The sequence below is a fragment of the Bombyx mandarina genome, chromosome 15 (assembly GCF_030267445.1).
Source record: "Bombyx mandarina strain Sakado chromosome 15, ASM3026744v2".
Classification (NCBI taxonomy): Eukaryota; Metazoa; Arthropoda; class Insecta; order Lepidoptera; family Bombycidae; genus Bombyx; species Bombyx mandarina.
Genome location: NC_143221.1, coordinates 15728992 through 15745444, shown reverse-complemented (window position 1 = coordinate 15745444; position 16453 = coordinate 15728992). Strand labels below are relative to the sequence as shown.

Genomic DNA, 16453 nt, shown 5'->3' with positions numbered 1-16453 from the left:
GAAACTCTGCAGGATCAGAACCGGCATGCCGGGTCGGAAAGCGATACACCGGTGACCGGATCCAAACCAAACATTTTTTTTTCTTTTGAACGAGCTCACTGCCCTCGACCTTAAGTGGGTACCGAAGTCCATACACATCAATCTCAACGTGAATGCCACCTAGTTTAAGACTAAATGTTATCTGAATTATTGTGTAATAACGCAAATTCATAGTCAGAAGCAGTCGTGGCCTAATGGATAAGACGTCCGGTGCATTTATTTCTAGCGATGCAAACGATGTTCGAATCCTCCAAGCGGGTATCAATTTTTCTAATGAAATACGTAGGTACTTAACAAACGTTCACGATTGACTTCCACGGTGAAGGAATAACATCTATACTAATATTATAAAGAGGAAAGATTTGTTTGTTTGTTTGTTTCGAATAGGCTCCGAAACTACTGGACCGATTTGAAAAATTCTTTTTCCATTAGAAGCCGACATTGTCCCTGATGAACATAGGCTACTTTTTTTATTTATTTTTTAATTATTTTTTTGGTTTCATGTGTGTTTTAATGTTTCCGAAGCGAAGCGAGGGCGGGTCGCTAGTCATGTAATAAAAATCAAACCCGCAAAATTATAATTTGCGTAATTACTGGTGGTAGGTCGTCTCGTGAGTCCTCACGGGTAGGTACCAACCGCCCTGTCTATTTCTGCCGTGAAGCAGTAATACGTTTCGGTTTGAACGGTGGGACAGCCGTTGTACTATAAAAACTGAGATCTTAGAATTTATATCATTTTTTTATTGCTTTGATCGGTGGACGAGCCTACCTGGTAATGGTTACCTCAGCCCATAGACAATACAACGTAAATGCCGCCGTCCACCTTGTGACATAGGTAAATATTGTGAGTTTGAATTTGTTACCCGATGTTATTCTTTCTTCGTAGATATCATTAGTGAGCATGTGTCAAGTACGTAATTCATTAGAAAAATCGTTACCTGTCTGCGGGAGTTGGACACCGTCGCTTGGTACGAGTAAGCGGGTTGTCTTAACCTTTAGAAATACTTATGTTTAAAAAAAAAATTTCAGTAATTGTTATTAATGTATGCAACTCTTACGACGACTGTACAAGCTCATATCGTTGTCTCGTGTGCCTCTCGTCCGCTTTCGTTGCGTAGAGGCTCGACGCGAGACCACACCTTGTACCTACACACTCCTATCAAATGAGCTTCGGATGCCCGTTGTGGTGGACCTAAAAGAAACTGACGCAGTTGGCGGACAATTAAACGAACGAGTGTGTACAGGCGCTCTCTCGTTTTCATTGCGAGACTCACAGAGACCCTTTGACTCGAGCGCAAAAAACCGACACGCTTCCAAGTGCGAACGAGAGCCACGAGACGAGACAAGGATACCATGTACACACTCGTCCGCAGGCTGTCTCGTGGTGTCTCGAGGAGCGTGTACAGCCGGCATTACAGATTCATAACAAGGACTTGGTAAAGATGTCTCGACTGGGCTCATGACTACTAAACTCCCGATCCATTAACAGTGCTTTTAGGTACCACAAGCACCAGTCACCGGCCTCGTCGAACCCGTCGCTTGCGACGAAGAGCTCGACGAGTGAATTAACCCATAGACACAGTCCACTGATCTTCTCAGTGGGTCGCGTTTCCGATCCGGTGGTAGATTCTGCGAAGCACTGCTCTTGGTAGGGCCAGTGTTAGCAACACTCCCGGTTTGAGTCCCGTGAGCTCACCTACACGTCAAGGAGAAGCTGAAATAGCCTCTCAAGGCTATCAGCACAGGTAGGAAAAAGTTAAGACTACTAAATTGTTGATTTTTTTATTTTCCCGCTTTCTATATCCTATATATCTTTGTCTGTCTTTAGCCAAATGTTTGCCATATAACATATTTTTGACGGCTCAACCTTAGAGATTATGCCCGCCATACAACGCATGAAACAATTAAGTGTATAATCTATGGCATGAAAGTCCGTGCCCTAACAAGCAAGACGCTCAGTTTACTCGTATAGCCCAAGAGCCCGCGACAGCCAGACCTTCGTTATTTTATAAAAGCTGAAAGTTTCTCTGTGCAAGTCTCCAACACAGGTAAGAACGACCCGCGATTATAGAGTTTCGATTGTGGTTACTTGGGCAGGTAACAGGCAGTAAAGGTATATAAAATAGTACCTTAAATTCGTTAAAGTATAAAGGTTTTTTTTTTTAATATTTACTCCAGAATATCTTTAGAAATCATGATATCCGTTGCCGGACACTTTTTCCAGTTGTTACCCCCTGCCAGACACCCCTAAACTTTAATAAATTTTAATTATACTTTCGTTATACTATAAAAGCTAAATTTTATATATGTTACTTAGGGACTTATAAAAATATGTTACCCCAATAGCCGGACAGTTTTAATGGTTCTTACATCTTGCCAGACACATTGAGAGCCCGCTGTAGGTGCGAGCGCGAGGTAGCAACTGTTCAAGCGGGTGTGAGCGAGATAGAGTGCTTAGTCTATTGTGATCTTTTAAGATATCCAATAAAAAAAATATTTTATTACGTTCATAGCAATATTATAGAAAATAAAAAATGTTATTTTAATATTATAAAGTACAAACAAAATATTACATGTCAAAGAAAAATATTTAATCGTTCTTATAATTTTCCTCATTGTCGTCGATATTGAACTGATGAATAAGGCGATATCGCCTTATTCATCAGTTTCTGTAAAAAATTAAGAAAAATTATACAATTTGAATAATAAAAAAATTATGTACAATAATTTGTCATAATAATTACATACCTGATTGAGTTTTGAGCGAATCTCTAACATAACTCGGTAGTAGATCTTGGTGTTTGTCATCTTTCAATACCCTGCCATCATTATCCGGTTCCATATGAAGTTGGATTTTTTATGAGTCGGGGTTAGCGGAGCGATGATATCGAAGGCGAGATCATCGACTAACGCGTCGAGCCACCTGCCATTAGGGGTTGTGGTGTGTGAGTTCCACCTGATGTGTTTACAATTTAGGTCGCCCGCCAGAATGACAGAGCTTCCCATGCCGAGTAGCGCCTCGATATCACTGCTTAGAACGGATAAATCCTATAAACGACAGCTGATGTGCAGTAAAAGATCACAATAGACTAAGCACTCTATCTCGCTCACACCCGCTTGAACAGTTGCTACCTCGCGCTCGCACCTACAGCGGGCTCTCAATGTGTCTGGCAAGATGTAAGAACCATTAAAACTGTCCGGCTATTGAGGTAACATATTTTTATAAGTCCCTAAGTAACATATATAAAATTTAGCTTTTATAGTATAACGAAAGTATAATTAAAATTTATTAAAGTTTAGGGGTGTCTGGTCTCGCCGCTTGGCGAACCCGTCGGCCGGCCTCCGTACCGTCGAGGCGGTCCGCCCGGTTCTCGCGGACTGGGTGGGCCGCGACCGCGGATGCCTCACCTTCCGGCTGACGCAAATGCTTACCGGCCACGGTTGTTTTGGCCGGTACTTGCATAAGATAGCCGGAAGGGAACCGACGGCGCAGTGCCACCACTGCGCGGACCGCGACGAGGAAGACACAGCGGAACATACATTGGCGCGTTGCTCTGGATTCGACGAGCAACGCGCCGCCCTCGTCGCAGTCATAGGAGAGGACCTCTCGCTGCCGCGCGTCGTGGCTACGATGCTCGGCAGCGACGCGTCCTGGAAGGCGATGCTCGACTTCTGCGAGTCCACCATCTCGCAGAAGGAGGCGGCGGAGCGAGAGAGGGAGAGCTCTTCCCTTTCCGCACCGATCCGTCGCCGTCGAGCCGGGGGCCGGAGGCGGGAATACGCCCGTACGTCCCGGCCCCTGTAGGTAGCGGCCTCCCCCCGGTGAAGGTCAAGGGGCGACCTGAGGGGGTGAGGCCGCGCGGCGCGCTACCAGCACTCTAGCGCGCTGCCGTGGATTGAATAGAGCGACCGGTCGACGGTGTATCGCGTCCCGACCCGGCAGGCTGGTTCTGGTCCAGCGGGGTATTCCGGGACACCAGCGGCACCGTCTGGGCGGCCCGACGGGCTGCCGTACCGAGACGGCCGACGTTTCAGAGCCTTCGATTCGCCTCGAAGGCTCCGTCGGCTGGGCGTCCTTGGGGTGAGCCGCGCCGTCTGGTTGTAGTGTTGACCGCGGTAGCCCCCCTACCTCATCCGGGTTCTGACCTCGGAGGGGATCGGACGTCGGGTGTAAGAGTGCAGGGGAGTCGTTTAGTGGGTGGGTCCTAAAATCCTTGGGCCCGCGGTCTGCTCACAACACCATGCAGATCGTTGAGTCTCACATACCCCGCGCGCCCCTTTTGCGCGGGGACCTCGTAGGAGGTTCGGCCCTCTACCCGAAAAAAAAAAAAAAAAAGGGGGTAACAACTGGAAAAAGTGTCCGGCAACGGATATCATGATTTCTAAAGATATTCTGGAGTAAATATTAAAAAAAAAACCTTTATACTTTAACGAATTTAAGGTACTATTTTATATACCTTTACTGCCTGTTACCTGCCCAAGTAACCACAATCGAAACTCTATAATCGCGGGTCGTTCTTACCTGTGTTGGAGACTTACACAGAGAAACTTTCAGCTTTTATAAAATAACGAAGGTCTGGCTGTCGCGGGCTCTTGCTCTAGACTCTAGTAGTTACGTCATTATGTTGTGTCTCAATTCTTTCTGTCTCTCTGTCTCTTTCTTCAATGCTCAAGTCTGTCTTTCCAGGATGGCGGAGATTTCTTATTTTAGTAAATTAAGTTAGTAAAGTGCATACATACTTTACCGTTAGGGATCATATGTATGTCCGTTTTCCATATATACCTATTATATAATAAAAAAAAACACTTAATGAAACACAAACTATCTCAAAACTGCTTTAATTCTTTCTAAAGACCGATCCTTTCCTAATAATTCCATCATTTCTGCTACGCCGGGTCCCTCTTTGAGGCCACTCAACACTGCTCTAAGACTCTTCATTAATAATGGAAATTTAACACCGTTGTCCTCGGCGAATGCCTTCAAAAACCCCTTCAAAGAATCCTCATCGAAGGACCTTATTTTTACTAATTGATCAACCAACTTCCGAAGCAAAGCTTCATCCATGTCTACACTACTCGACGGTAGAATCCATAGGAAGCCGTACTTCGGTGTCAATAAATCTTCTATCCTTGTCACTCTCGAAGTGGCCCAGGTTAGGACGCTCGCGATGTTCTCCTCAGACAAATCCGTTTGATGATCAGGATAGGTCTTCTTTACCAATTGTTTTAGTTTTTCTACTAATTGTCCTGACAATTTCGGCTGTTTTAAATAACGTTTCATATCTAATCTGTTACATTCTTCTAAAAGATCAGGGTTTAGACGACTCGGGTGTGAAGAAATCTTGTCAATTTTAAACTGAAAAAAAATTATACGGACCAATTAATATTTAATTATATTTGCAGATACTAAGCATGAAGTTTGCCTTATAAAAAATAACATTTATATAATACATTGAGAAAGCAAAGGGACATCGTGTTTATCTAGAATTTTCCTAATAATCTAAGTTCAAACATAAAAAATTTAGTCATCTTATGTATTAAGTTATTTTCTTTCATTTTACTATTGACATTTTGAAAAAAAATACCCAGAAGGAAATGATAATGGTATTTTTTATTTACACAAACTGACACGCATTGTGATACGAAGGTATCAATATACTTATTATGATCAGAATTTTTAAATTATTATTTGATTGATTATGGCACCTCTTGGGTCAGTTCATCCATTGTCCTCAAACGAATTCCAGCGCCTGACACGTGATCAAAACCACCACCTGACAGGGTTATGTAATTCACCAACGCCAATGGCAATATACCTGATAGAAAAAGTACAGTTTTTAGTATACAAATATAATTCTACTAAGGGAAATTGAAAATAAATGATTATGTTTATCCAGTAAACTAGCTGAACTATACCTTTATTCCTGTAATCCTCAACTTTGACGTCGCTCTGTCGTTTACTTAACTTCGTGCCGTCCGAGTTGACTATCAACGGTAAGTGACCAAACAATGGCGGAGTCCAGCCGAAGCCTCTGAAATGTGACATTGTCTGTAAGTCTGAAGATCTCACACATCAATAGGGCCATTTAGATCAGTAGTAGCAGGCAGCAGGATACAATCCCAAATCCATCTTGCTCGCAGCCATATATCTGCCACAGCTCACAGATTGTAGAGCGAATTATGGTCCACTATCCTGTATAATTCTGTCACAAAGCAGTCATGCATTCATGTCTGAAGAGTCAGAGTTTTATACAACACAATTCAGAATTCAACCTCATATAGGGTGACCTCATATGTAGGGTGACATTCACTTTTTTACCTTCCTTATAGGTAGATGACTGACCTGATAATTTAATGAAACCAATGAGATCAGTAATGATAGGGGCACAGTCAAGCCGCTGCCTATCATACTGATGCCTGTGCACTCTAGAAATGCTCAATAACACCCAAAACACTATAGTTTGCTCAAATATTCAATCTATACACAGCTATCATTCTATATGAAACTCTTCTTAAAATCCTTATTTCTATACTTCCAGTTCTATTATAAACTAATAATTGAACTTTTTATTCTTGCAACTCTTATCACTGAATGGAATAACTAAATAGACAAAAAAAAAATCAACAGTATACTATAAAAATAATCTCAATAATAAAGTCGGGTGTTTAAATAAATTATTAAAAAACAAAATGTACATTCGCACAATTCGGCTTGAAACAAACCTGTAAATTAACAAATGTTTGGTAGTAGATATTTGCCACTCAACACCCCTCAGAACATGTGTTATCTTCATCATGTGGTCATCAACTACATTTGCAAAATGATACGTAGGAAAGCCATCACTCTTCATAAGCACAGGATCTCCTTCATTTAGGGAAACATCGTAAGCTATTCCTCCATAGATTAAATCTTCAAAAGATTGGCAGTCTGATGTTAACTGGAAAAAACATATAACTTGATTTTTTATAGCTGAAAATGGACCGTTTCTTTTGCTGCAGATTAATGACAACAAATTTTGTGGTTACTGAAACCCATATTTAAATTGGAATGCACAGAACACAACAGATTAGTTGTACCTAGTGATCTTCTTATCAGCCCACAGACATCCAATGCTGGATATAGGCCTCCCTCAAGCCTCGCCACAAAGACCGGTCCTGCACTGCCTGCATCCAACAGATCCCCATGAACCTCAATAGACCGCTGGTCCATCTTGTGGTAGGCCTACCCACTATATGTGATGTGATAAACATTACTAATTGGCTAACACAAAATGTAATATACAGTCTCTAGTCTCTCAGTCTAAGTTAGGACTTAATTGAGCTTGAAATAAAGATACAACTTTGTATTGATACATGCTTTTTTAATGCTAGAGAACCCACCATTTCAATGAAAATGCATTTCTTACTTTAAACCTGATACAATAGGGAGTCCCGGCTTTCATTTTTTCCGAAATCTCTGTATGTGACAGATTTCTACATCTATTATCATATTTTGGTATCCGTTGTGATCTGATAGCATCTCTGCGTAGTATATTCAATCTTCTCTCAGTACAAAAACATTTGTAAGCTGAACCATTTTCTAAAAGTAATTTTATGTGTTCTCTGAAAATAACCTTTTTTATTTACTTTTAAAAGTAAAAACTGAAAAAAGTTCTCTATTAAAATATTCTATCGCCTCTACAGTACATTTAATAGTACTAATTTAGTAACTTGAAAAACTGCCCTAAAGCTCTGTGTGAATGTTTTTTGTTTTTCATAAAGTACATTTCAAATTCGTTGAAATACAAATTAAATGTTAATTCCATACCTACAAAGTAAACTTTGTTACATCATCTACTTGTGTGTAATTGTGTGTTATTATATTTGTTTTTTTTTTTGCTACAACGCTACTTCAACTTACTGGTAAATATTTAATCTCTCACTCTGTACGTACGGACCGTAGGTACCAGTACCCGGGCCTTCATTGCACACGATTCCGGCCCATTCCAGATCGCTCACAAGGGCCTCTAGAGCTCCTTCAACTTTCCGCGTTTGATCCGTATCTTCAATTCTAAGTATGAACGCGCCATTATGAGACTTTGCGAATAAATAATTATATAAAGCCGTTCTAAGGCCTCCTAAATGTAAATAACCTGTTGGACTGGGAGCAAATCGTACTCTGACTGTTTCAAAAGTATGTGTTTTACGAAGCTGATTGACTTTAAATAGACTGAAAAGAGTTAATCTAAATGAACGGTTTATTATCATAATTTAGAATCGCAATTAACCAGTGATACAAGCGTGTTCAAGGAATCACCGAAGGTTGTGTCAAGGTTCGAGTTTGTTTATTATTTTAGTTTAATTTTTAAGGTTATGTTTTTCAGTTTCATTTTTTTTAATGGCAATCTGTAGATTAACAATGGTTTAGATTTATGCATTTTAAGTGAGGTCAGATTTGATAGTTATTGGGCTTTTTACTTTTATCAAGTTTTCGTCTTTAGAGCGTATGAAACAAAAAAATTGACCTATTTCAATAATTATCTACTAACGCTTAAGGAATCTTCACACTTCTGAGAATCCATCTATTTTCTATTAGCTGTGAAAGAAATGAACATGCCAATTATGACTTCTACTTTTTTTTTTCAAAATATCGGTGTTGTCAAATCAAGTTTTCGATTTCGATAGTGTTATAGTTTCGATGTTTCTCGTTCCATAAACTGTTTTTCGAAAATTCGTACCCTCCTGCACTGTCTAGTGTCTACTGTCTATGTGATTGTTATTTCACTAAAGTTCAGATGTCGAAATAGCAGAGAAAGTGATTAGAAATTACGAAAATCCAGTAAAAATGGTGAGTTTTGGTGATAAAACGATTAAAAGTGTTCACATAACTTCCATTTGTTGTCAAATTAATTTCAATTAGTTCCTACTAGTCGTGAATTTAAATGACAGTGCTGCAAAGGTTATGATATGACGTTTGTTTCCAGAATAAATTAAAATCGTCACAGAGGGACAAAGTGAAGAAGTTCGTCGCTTTCACGCAGACGAGCGAAAGCACAGCTATATATTGTCTCTCACAAAACGATTGGAAATTAGATCTGGCCAGCGACAATTACTTCCAAAACCCCGATGCGTACTACAAAGATTCCTTAAAAACCTCAGTGGATAGAAAAAAGCTTGAACAACTCTTCAACAAATACAGAGACCAACAAGAACTGGATAAAATTACGGCAGACGGGGTCATGAAATTCTTAGAAGACCTAAACTTAAGTCCAGAGTCAATTTTAGTTTTAATTATAGCGTGGAAATGCAAAGCAGCTGTACAATGTGAATTCACTAAAGATGAGTTTATTATGGGCATGGTTGAGTTGGCTGTTGACGGATTAGACAAATTAAAAGCTAAATTACCAACATTAGAATCAGAATTAAAAGATTTAAATAAATTTAAGGATTTTTACCACTTCACATTCAACTATGCTAAGAATGCTGGTCAGAAAGGTCTAGATCTAGACATGGCGATAGTTTATTGGAATATTGTATTGCGTGGAAGGTTTAAGTTCTTAGATGCTTGGTGCAAGTTTCTCACAGTAAGTATTGATAATATTAACCAAATTCATTTGATTCCTAGTTCAAAAGTAATTCTTATTAATATTTCCATAGTACTCTTTGTAAGGATGGCCCTTGTTAATATGGTATGTAATAATAAAAGTATTTATAATATTATACCTGACTGAATTGAAGAAAATATTTCTTTTTTCAGTAATGAGAGATCACAAGACTGATCAAAAATTCCCTACTTGAACATTTTCATGTACTTTGAATTTAATATGTTCTAGTCTTATTTATGCCACAAAATTTAAGATAAAAACTTTTTTGAATAAACTATCCTAAAATTACAGTCTACACTCATAAGGCAAACAAGCCATATTATGCCCTAAACTTAATTTCCTAAAAGTCTTCACTAAAAAATACAGGAAAATTTATCACTTTCATGGTTTCTATTAATGATTTGCGATTAGAGTAATATGTGATATAATTGTTTGAAAATAGATACACAGTGTCAAACGTGGATAGGTCGTTCATACTGACGCTGGATAATATCTTTGATAGTCTGTTATCCTTTAAACTGTCATTTTTTGAGATTATTTTTCCACTAAATTATCAATTGCTATACTCGACATATTTCTGATGAAAAACAAGTTGAGGAATAAATTATTACAATTACTGGAATATGAAACAATTCAAGCTCAAATTTTTACCTTGTAATATTTCAGGAGCACCACAAAAGATCTATACCAAAAGACACATGGAATCTTTTACTAGACTTTGCAACACAAATCGACGATGGCATGAGCAACTATGATGCTGAAGGTGCTTGGCCCGTATTGATTGATGACTTCGTAGAGTGGTGCCAGAAGCAGGAATTGACCTTGGATGGGGTCAAAGCTTTAGAGCCGGTGTCTGGCTAGCTGATGGCCTTTGGCTCACCGCCACTTGAAGTGACAGCTCCGAACATTGAACAAGACTATAGTTCTACGGACTGCCCATCATCAACACTGACAATGTCCCGCTGTTTTGTGTACACCATTGGGCTATATACCGTACAGTGGCTAGTGATGTTCTTCATTATAGAACTGTGTAGTTGATTTAATCGTGAAGTGCACATAAACTTGTTGAGGTTTATTAGATGTTGGTTAAGACATAGTGTCCTTAATGTTGCACAACGTGATTGATCCTTATTAACTTATGTCAAGCATCATACAGACCTCTTAAAGGGTTTAAAAATGGAAGGAAGGTGTAATGCAAACTTTATGTGCTAATGAAACTTTCATTAACCATCTATAACTAATAGATAAAATTAATTCTATTTTGAACAATTTTGTGTTTAGTGTAAATATGAAATTCTTTGTTTATTACTGTTAAAAACAATTGTATGCATATAACACAATACTTTCACACGGATAATAAATTTTATTAATGTCAATCTAATCAAATAAATCATATATTTAAGTGTGAAACTAATACTTTCTCACAGATCATTTTTGTCTCTTAGCTTTTGTCTACCTTCATTTAGAGTCACCCTTAGTTCTCCACAACATTTTTTGCACACTATCGGACAATGAGGCTTGAGATACTCTGCATTGCCATGCATGTTACCACAAAATATCAATCACTTTGCAACATTTTAATGATTACCTACCTACCTAATTAATTATTTGTTGTATCGGGCACCTTCAATTGTAAAAAGCTACGAATTTTCATCTGTTAGACATTATTCAGATTTTATTAATATTTTACCTATTATGGTATAATCCCTGAAATTTGTAAATAATAAAAAAAAATATTCTGAAAAAAATATTGTTCTTAAAATTGTTGAACATGAGTGATCCGCAAAACTGTATTGCCAGCACTATAACGTAGTTGAGTTAAAAATATTGTAAATATGTATAAATTTTTATTGATATTATATTTTTATATATTTAAATTTCATTTTGCGGTTTGATTTATTTCATTTATCGGGGCTAACTTTAGGTATTTGAAACAATAAAAATTCCCAAGTAAAAAGCAGGTTACACACGGGAACAACCGATTTAAAATTCGTAATAAAACTTAACGAAAAAAAACAACAAAATCAAGAATACAATAATTATGTATTGCTTTTTTTTTGCGTTACTCTAATTTTAAGTTATTGTCTTCGGAGCTAAGAGATCGGAGGTTTGATTTGATGTAAATTAATCTTACTCATTAAATTGAACTTACAATCTTTTGGTTCTGTGTTGTTTTGCAATTTGTATAATACGTTAAGAGTGCTGTTGCTTGCTAGTAAATATTAACTCGTAATGCGTTTGGTACTTAGTTAATTGTACAAATATATTAAATTTTAAATTGACGTAATCGAGTAATAATTACATACATTAAACTGTTAAATCGTGTGTTTTTTTAAAATAAGGATTATTATAGGTAAACGATGCAACATACGTAAATTGTATTTTTTTGTCAAGCAGTCCTTAGTCTCTGCAAAGTCCTCCTTAGGGCTCTAGAAGGCCCGCTTTCTTAATATTTATCTTTAACCTTTATCGGGCGGTTATAGTTTAGGTTAGCACTCCAGAAATACCGGTTAGTCTCGCGCGAATTTTATTATAATTTTGTATTAAATTAGATCGCGGAAGTGGCATTGGATTGGTCAAATTTTGAGAAAGCCCGATACCCACCTATCAAAGAGAGCACTGACCTGGAAAGTGTCTGGAAAAAGGAAGAGAGGCCGCCCCAGAACAACTTGGCGTCGCTCGGTGGAGCAGGAACTAGGTGTCTTGGGCATGACGTAGGAGGAGCTAGAACAGGCTGCCCAAGACCGATGTAAATGGAAAAATTTTATTCGAGCCCTACACCCCAGCAGAGGGTAATAGGAAATAATGATGATGATGACGTATTAAATTATAATAAAAGTACCTATGTGGAGAGGTGAGTTTATAGAGTCTCCGGACAAAAACCGTAATTACCTAATGCGATATGTATGATATCGATCGATAACCGTTTGCAATATAAAAGTCGATAGTGTTAGGAACTAGCCCGCACACAAGTTTAACGATGGACAGGGAGGCTTGGCCCTCTGACCCTTCAAACATCTCGATCCCTGCGGGTCTTGACAGTATCAGATCAGTGAAGAGGCAATTAAGCTGCTTTTGCAAAAAAAATGGAAGATTTTAATGATTGCGTGGTCACCGTGATGTTATAATAAATGTAATAGGTAGGTACACCATTTCTTGAAACTAATTGCGCGCCATCTTTCACACGTTGATGGAACTACGCCATGAAGCTTCTCTGAAGTGCCAAGATTTAAAATTTGCAATGGTGCTGCACATAAAACAAACAAAAAAACCTAGGCAGAAATATAACATTATTATGTAAAAATTAATTTTCGATTCAGGTTAAGAGCTCCTTCATGTACTACATTTAAAAAAAAAAGAGGCATTTTCAAGTGGTTCAGCCGTCTTTCACGACTTCCGTTATTGATAACGAATTTAAAATTCAAATTTACTCTAGTTTCTACCAAGGTATTTAAAAAATTATGAGATAATATGAAGTACGAAGCTGATAGCTGGTGGTAGGACCTCTTGTGAGTCTGCGCGGGTAGGTACCACCACCCTGGCAATTACTGTCGTGAAGCAGTAATGCGTTTCGGTTTGAAGGTCGGGGCAGCCGTTGTAACTATGACTATGACCGTTGTAACTAACTGAGACCTTAGAACTTATATCTCAAGGTGGGTGGCGCGTTTACGTCGTAGGTGTCTATGGGCTCTAGTAACCACTTAACACCAGGTGGGCTGTGAGCTCGTCCACCCATCTAAGCAATAAAAAAGATACAGGTAATTTTTAGTTATCGGAAAGTTAAATTAATTAAAATTAATGAAATAAGAGAAAACCTTTACTGAATATAAGGTTTTAATAAGCTAAAATTAACAGTAAAATTTGCTTTGATTACATTAGATACATTGACAAATAACGAATAAAACAGATTGACAATGACGTCAACTTATGGCTGATAATTTCAACTAAGAAGTTTACATCATTCTCCCGCACTATTTTAAAATATAATCTTTCAAAAATCCTGGCGTTTTATGGACGCGACCAGATCTACGAAGTGTTGGCTCCGGCGGTGGTGATGATGGTAATTCTGTCTCTAGCTCTCTGCTATTATCAAGTACCACAGGTCCCGTTTCATTGGATGAAGGAATCTCCAAGTTTTGGTCTTCTGTTTCCGGAAGTGGTTCTGCGACGTTATGATAATCAATAGTGTGTTCATTATCTATTCGCAGATCTACCCTTTCTGAACCCAATGGTGCTAGATGACGATTCGATACTGTTGTTTCTCGGCCATCTGGAAGCCGAATGTATGAAAAGTCAGGATTGCTGTGTATCAATTCAACCTCTTCTACTAATGGCTGATATTTATTTGTACGATTAAATTTCTTCAACAAGACTTGTCCAGAATTTGTAAGCCACGATGGAACAGAAGAGCCGTTAGTAGATCTTCGAGGGTGTCTAAACATTCTTTCATGTGGAGTGCAATTTATGGTTGTACAAAGTAATGATCGAATTGAATGTAAGGCTTGTGGTAATACTTGTTCCCAATTTTCTACCGAAAGATTCTTCGTCTTCAGGGCCAAAAGAATCGTTCTCCAAAGAGTAGAATTCAATTTTTCTACTTGACCGTTACCTTGAGGGTTATAAGCTGTAGTTCTACTAGTGGCAATACCTCGAACATGTAAAAATTCCTGTACTTCAGCAGAAAGAAATGCTGTTCCGCGATCTGAATGAACGTAAGAAGGCATGCCAAATATCATAAACAAGTTGTTAAGATGTTTAATCACTGTTTTCGAGCTTACATCTGAGCATGGGAATGCAAACGGGAAACGTGAAAATTCGTCAATCACGGTAAGTATGAATTTGTTATTATTATTTGTTGGAACTGGTCCTTTAAAATCTATGCTAAGGCGTTCAAAAGCAGCCGTCGCTTTAACAAGTTTTCTCTGGTCATCAAAGGTATTTCGGAAGAATCTAGGTTTTATTTCAGAGCAGGTTCGACAAGATTTTGTCATTGTTCTGACTTCTTCAATAGAATATGGAAGGTTTTTAGAGCGAACCCAGTGAAACATTCTTGTTACCCCTGGATGACAAAGAGCCTCATGCAGCGAGAAAAGTTTTGCAGTACGTGTTTCTACAGTGGCACAAACTCGGGATAGTGCATCAGCAGCATAGTTCTCTTTCCCCGGTCTGTATATAATATCGTATTTGAAAGCAGCAAGTTCCAGTCGCCATCTTTGAATCTTCTCATTCTTTATCTTACTTGAATGTTTCATATTAAACATAAAAGAAACCGAGCGTTGGTCAGTAACCAACTTAAAGTGTCTACCAATAAGGAAATGTCTCCATTTCTTCAATGATTCCACAATGGCGTACGCTTCTTTTTCAATGGCTGAATGGTTTTGTTCGCTTGAATTTAACGTTCTTGAGAAAAACGCCACTGGTCTAGAATTTTGCGTAAGTACTGCTGCAATGGAATGATCGGAAGCGTCAGTTTCCACTGTAAAAGGTATATTTTCATCAATTGCATGTATAGAAGACTTTGCGATATCATTTTTCAAGCTTTCGAAACATTTAATTTGCTCGCTTGTGAGTGGAAAAATCGTCGTATTAGCAAGTGAGTGGATCCGTTCAGAAAATTTTGGAATCCACTTGGAATAATGTGCGAACATGCCGAGTGTCCTTCTTAAGGTCGGTAAATCGCTTGGTGGAGGTAAATTAATCAGTGGCTTGAGTCGCTCATTGTCAGGTTTAATTATGTGGTTTTGAATATTATAGCCTAGAATATTAATTGACTTTTGAGAAAATTTGCATTTTTGTATACTCAGTGTTAAACCGTATTTCTTTGCGGCATTCATAAAACTTTCTAAGTTATGATCGTGTTCTTCAAGAGTACGGCCAGAAATAGTTATATCATCAAGATACGCATATGTGTTTTGAAGCTTCTCTTTTCTTATAATCCAATCGATTGTTCGCTGGAAGCTCGAAACACCATTTGTTACTCCAAAAGGAATACGCCTGAACTGGTACAAATTTCCCAGTGCTTCAAAAGCGGTAAATTTCCTTTCTTCGGGTAGTATAGGTACTTGATGGTACGCGTTTTTCAGGTCTATTAGGCTAAAAATTGTATTCTTTGCCACTTTCGAAACTAAGTCCTCAATGTTTGGTAAAGGGTACGCGTCGAGTTCTGTGTAACGATTAATTGTCTGAGAGTAATCAATTACAAGGCGTTTTTTATGAGTTTCGCTTTTTGTTATTAGTACTTGGGCCCTCCACGGTGATTTACTTTCTTCAATCACGCCCTCTGCTATAAGGTTTCTGATTTCTTCTTTAATAAAATCACTATCCTCTTTGTTGTGCCTTCGAGACTTTATAGCAATAGGTTTGCAGTTGGGAGATACATTCGCAAAAAGCGGTACAGCTGGTACTGATGCTTCAGCTACGTTACATACTTGAAGTGGATGTTTTGGCCCACCGAAAGAGAACTCTAGCGATGAATGTTCTTCGAGGACGTCATGGCCGATAATTATATCAGCACAAAGATTTTTCACGATAAGAAGATTCACATTATCATATCTATGATTTCCGATTTTCAGGGTTTGCCAAGTTTGACCTTCTACTTGTGAAGTATAATTAAGAGAGGCCATAGAAATAGTCTGATTGCAGGATTTTCTTTTTAACCCGCATAGTCTTGCAAAGTTGTCATTTATAAAACTGATGGAGCTGCCGGTGTCGAGAAGTGCTTCTGCTCTTATTCCTCGAATATAAGCGGGTACAGTAGCTTTACGTAATGAAGAAGGTGACGCTGCTGTGATACAAGCGGAAAGATCTTCAGTACCTACTACCACAGAATT

General features: G+C 38.4%; 2 protein-coding genes across 2 annotated transcripts; one reads left to right on the top strand and one right to left on the bottom strand.

The window, feature by feature from the left end:
- Positions 1 to 4850: 4850 nt before the first annotated feature.
- On the bottom strand, positions 4851 to 8476 carry GluRS-m (putative glutamate--tRNA ligase, mitochondrial). The gene is made up of 6 exons (XM_028184090.2): positions 7940 to 8476; positions 7446 to 7641; positions 6763 to 6977; positions 5956 to 6071; positions 5746 to 5855; positions 4851 to 5395 (listed from the first exon to the last, which is right to left on the bottom strand). The coding sequence occupies exons 1-6, from the start codon at positions 8284 to 8286 to the stop codon at positions 4862 to 4864; spliced, it is 1518 nt and encodes a 505-aa protein (XP_028039891.2). The 5' UTR covers positions 8287 to 8476; the 3' UTR covers positions 4851 to 4861.
- Positions 8477 to 8581: 105 nt separating this feature from the next.
- SCCRO (defective in cullin neddylation 1 domain containing SCCRO) lies at positions 8582 to 11943 on the top strand. The gene is made up of 3 exons (XM_028184091.2): positions 8582 to 8866; positions 9003 to 9602; positions 10290 to 11943. Exons 1-3 carry the CDS (start codon positions 8864 to 8866, stop codon positions 10482 to 10484), a joined length of 798 nt encoding a protein of 265 aa, XP_028039892.2. The 5' UTR covers positions 8582 to 8863; the 3' UTR covers positions 10485 to 11943.
- The last annotated feature ends 4510 nt before the right edge of the window (positions 11944 to 16453 follow it).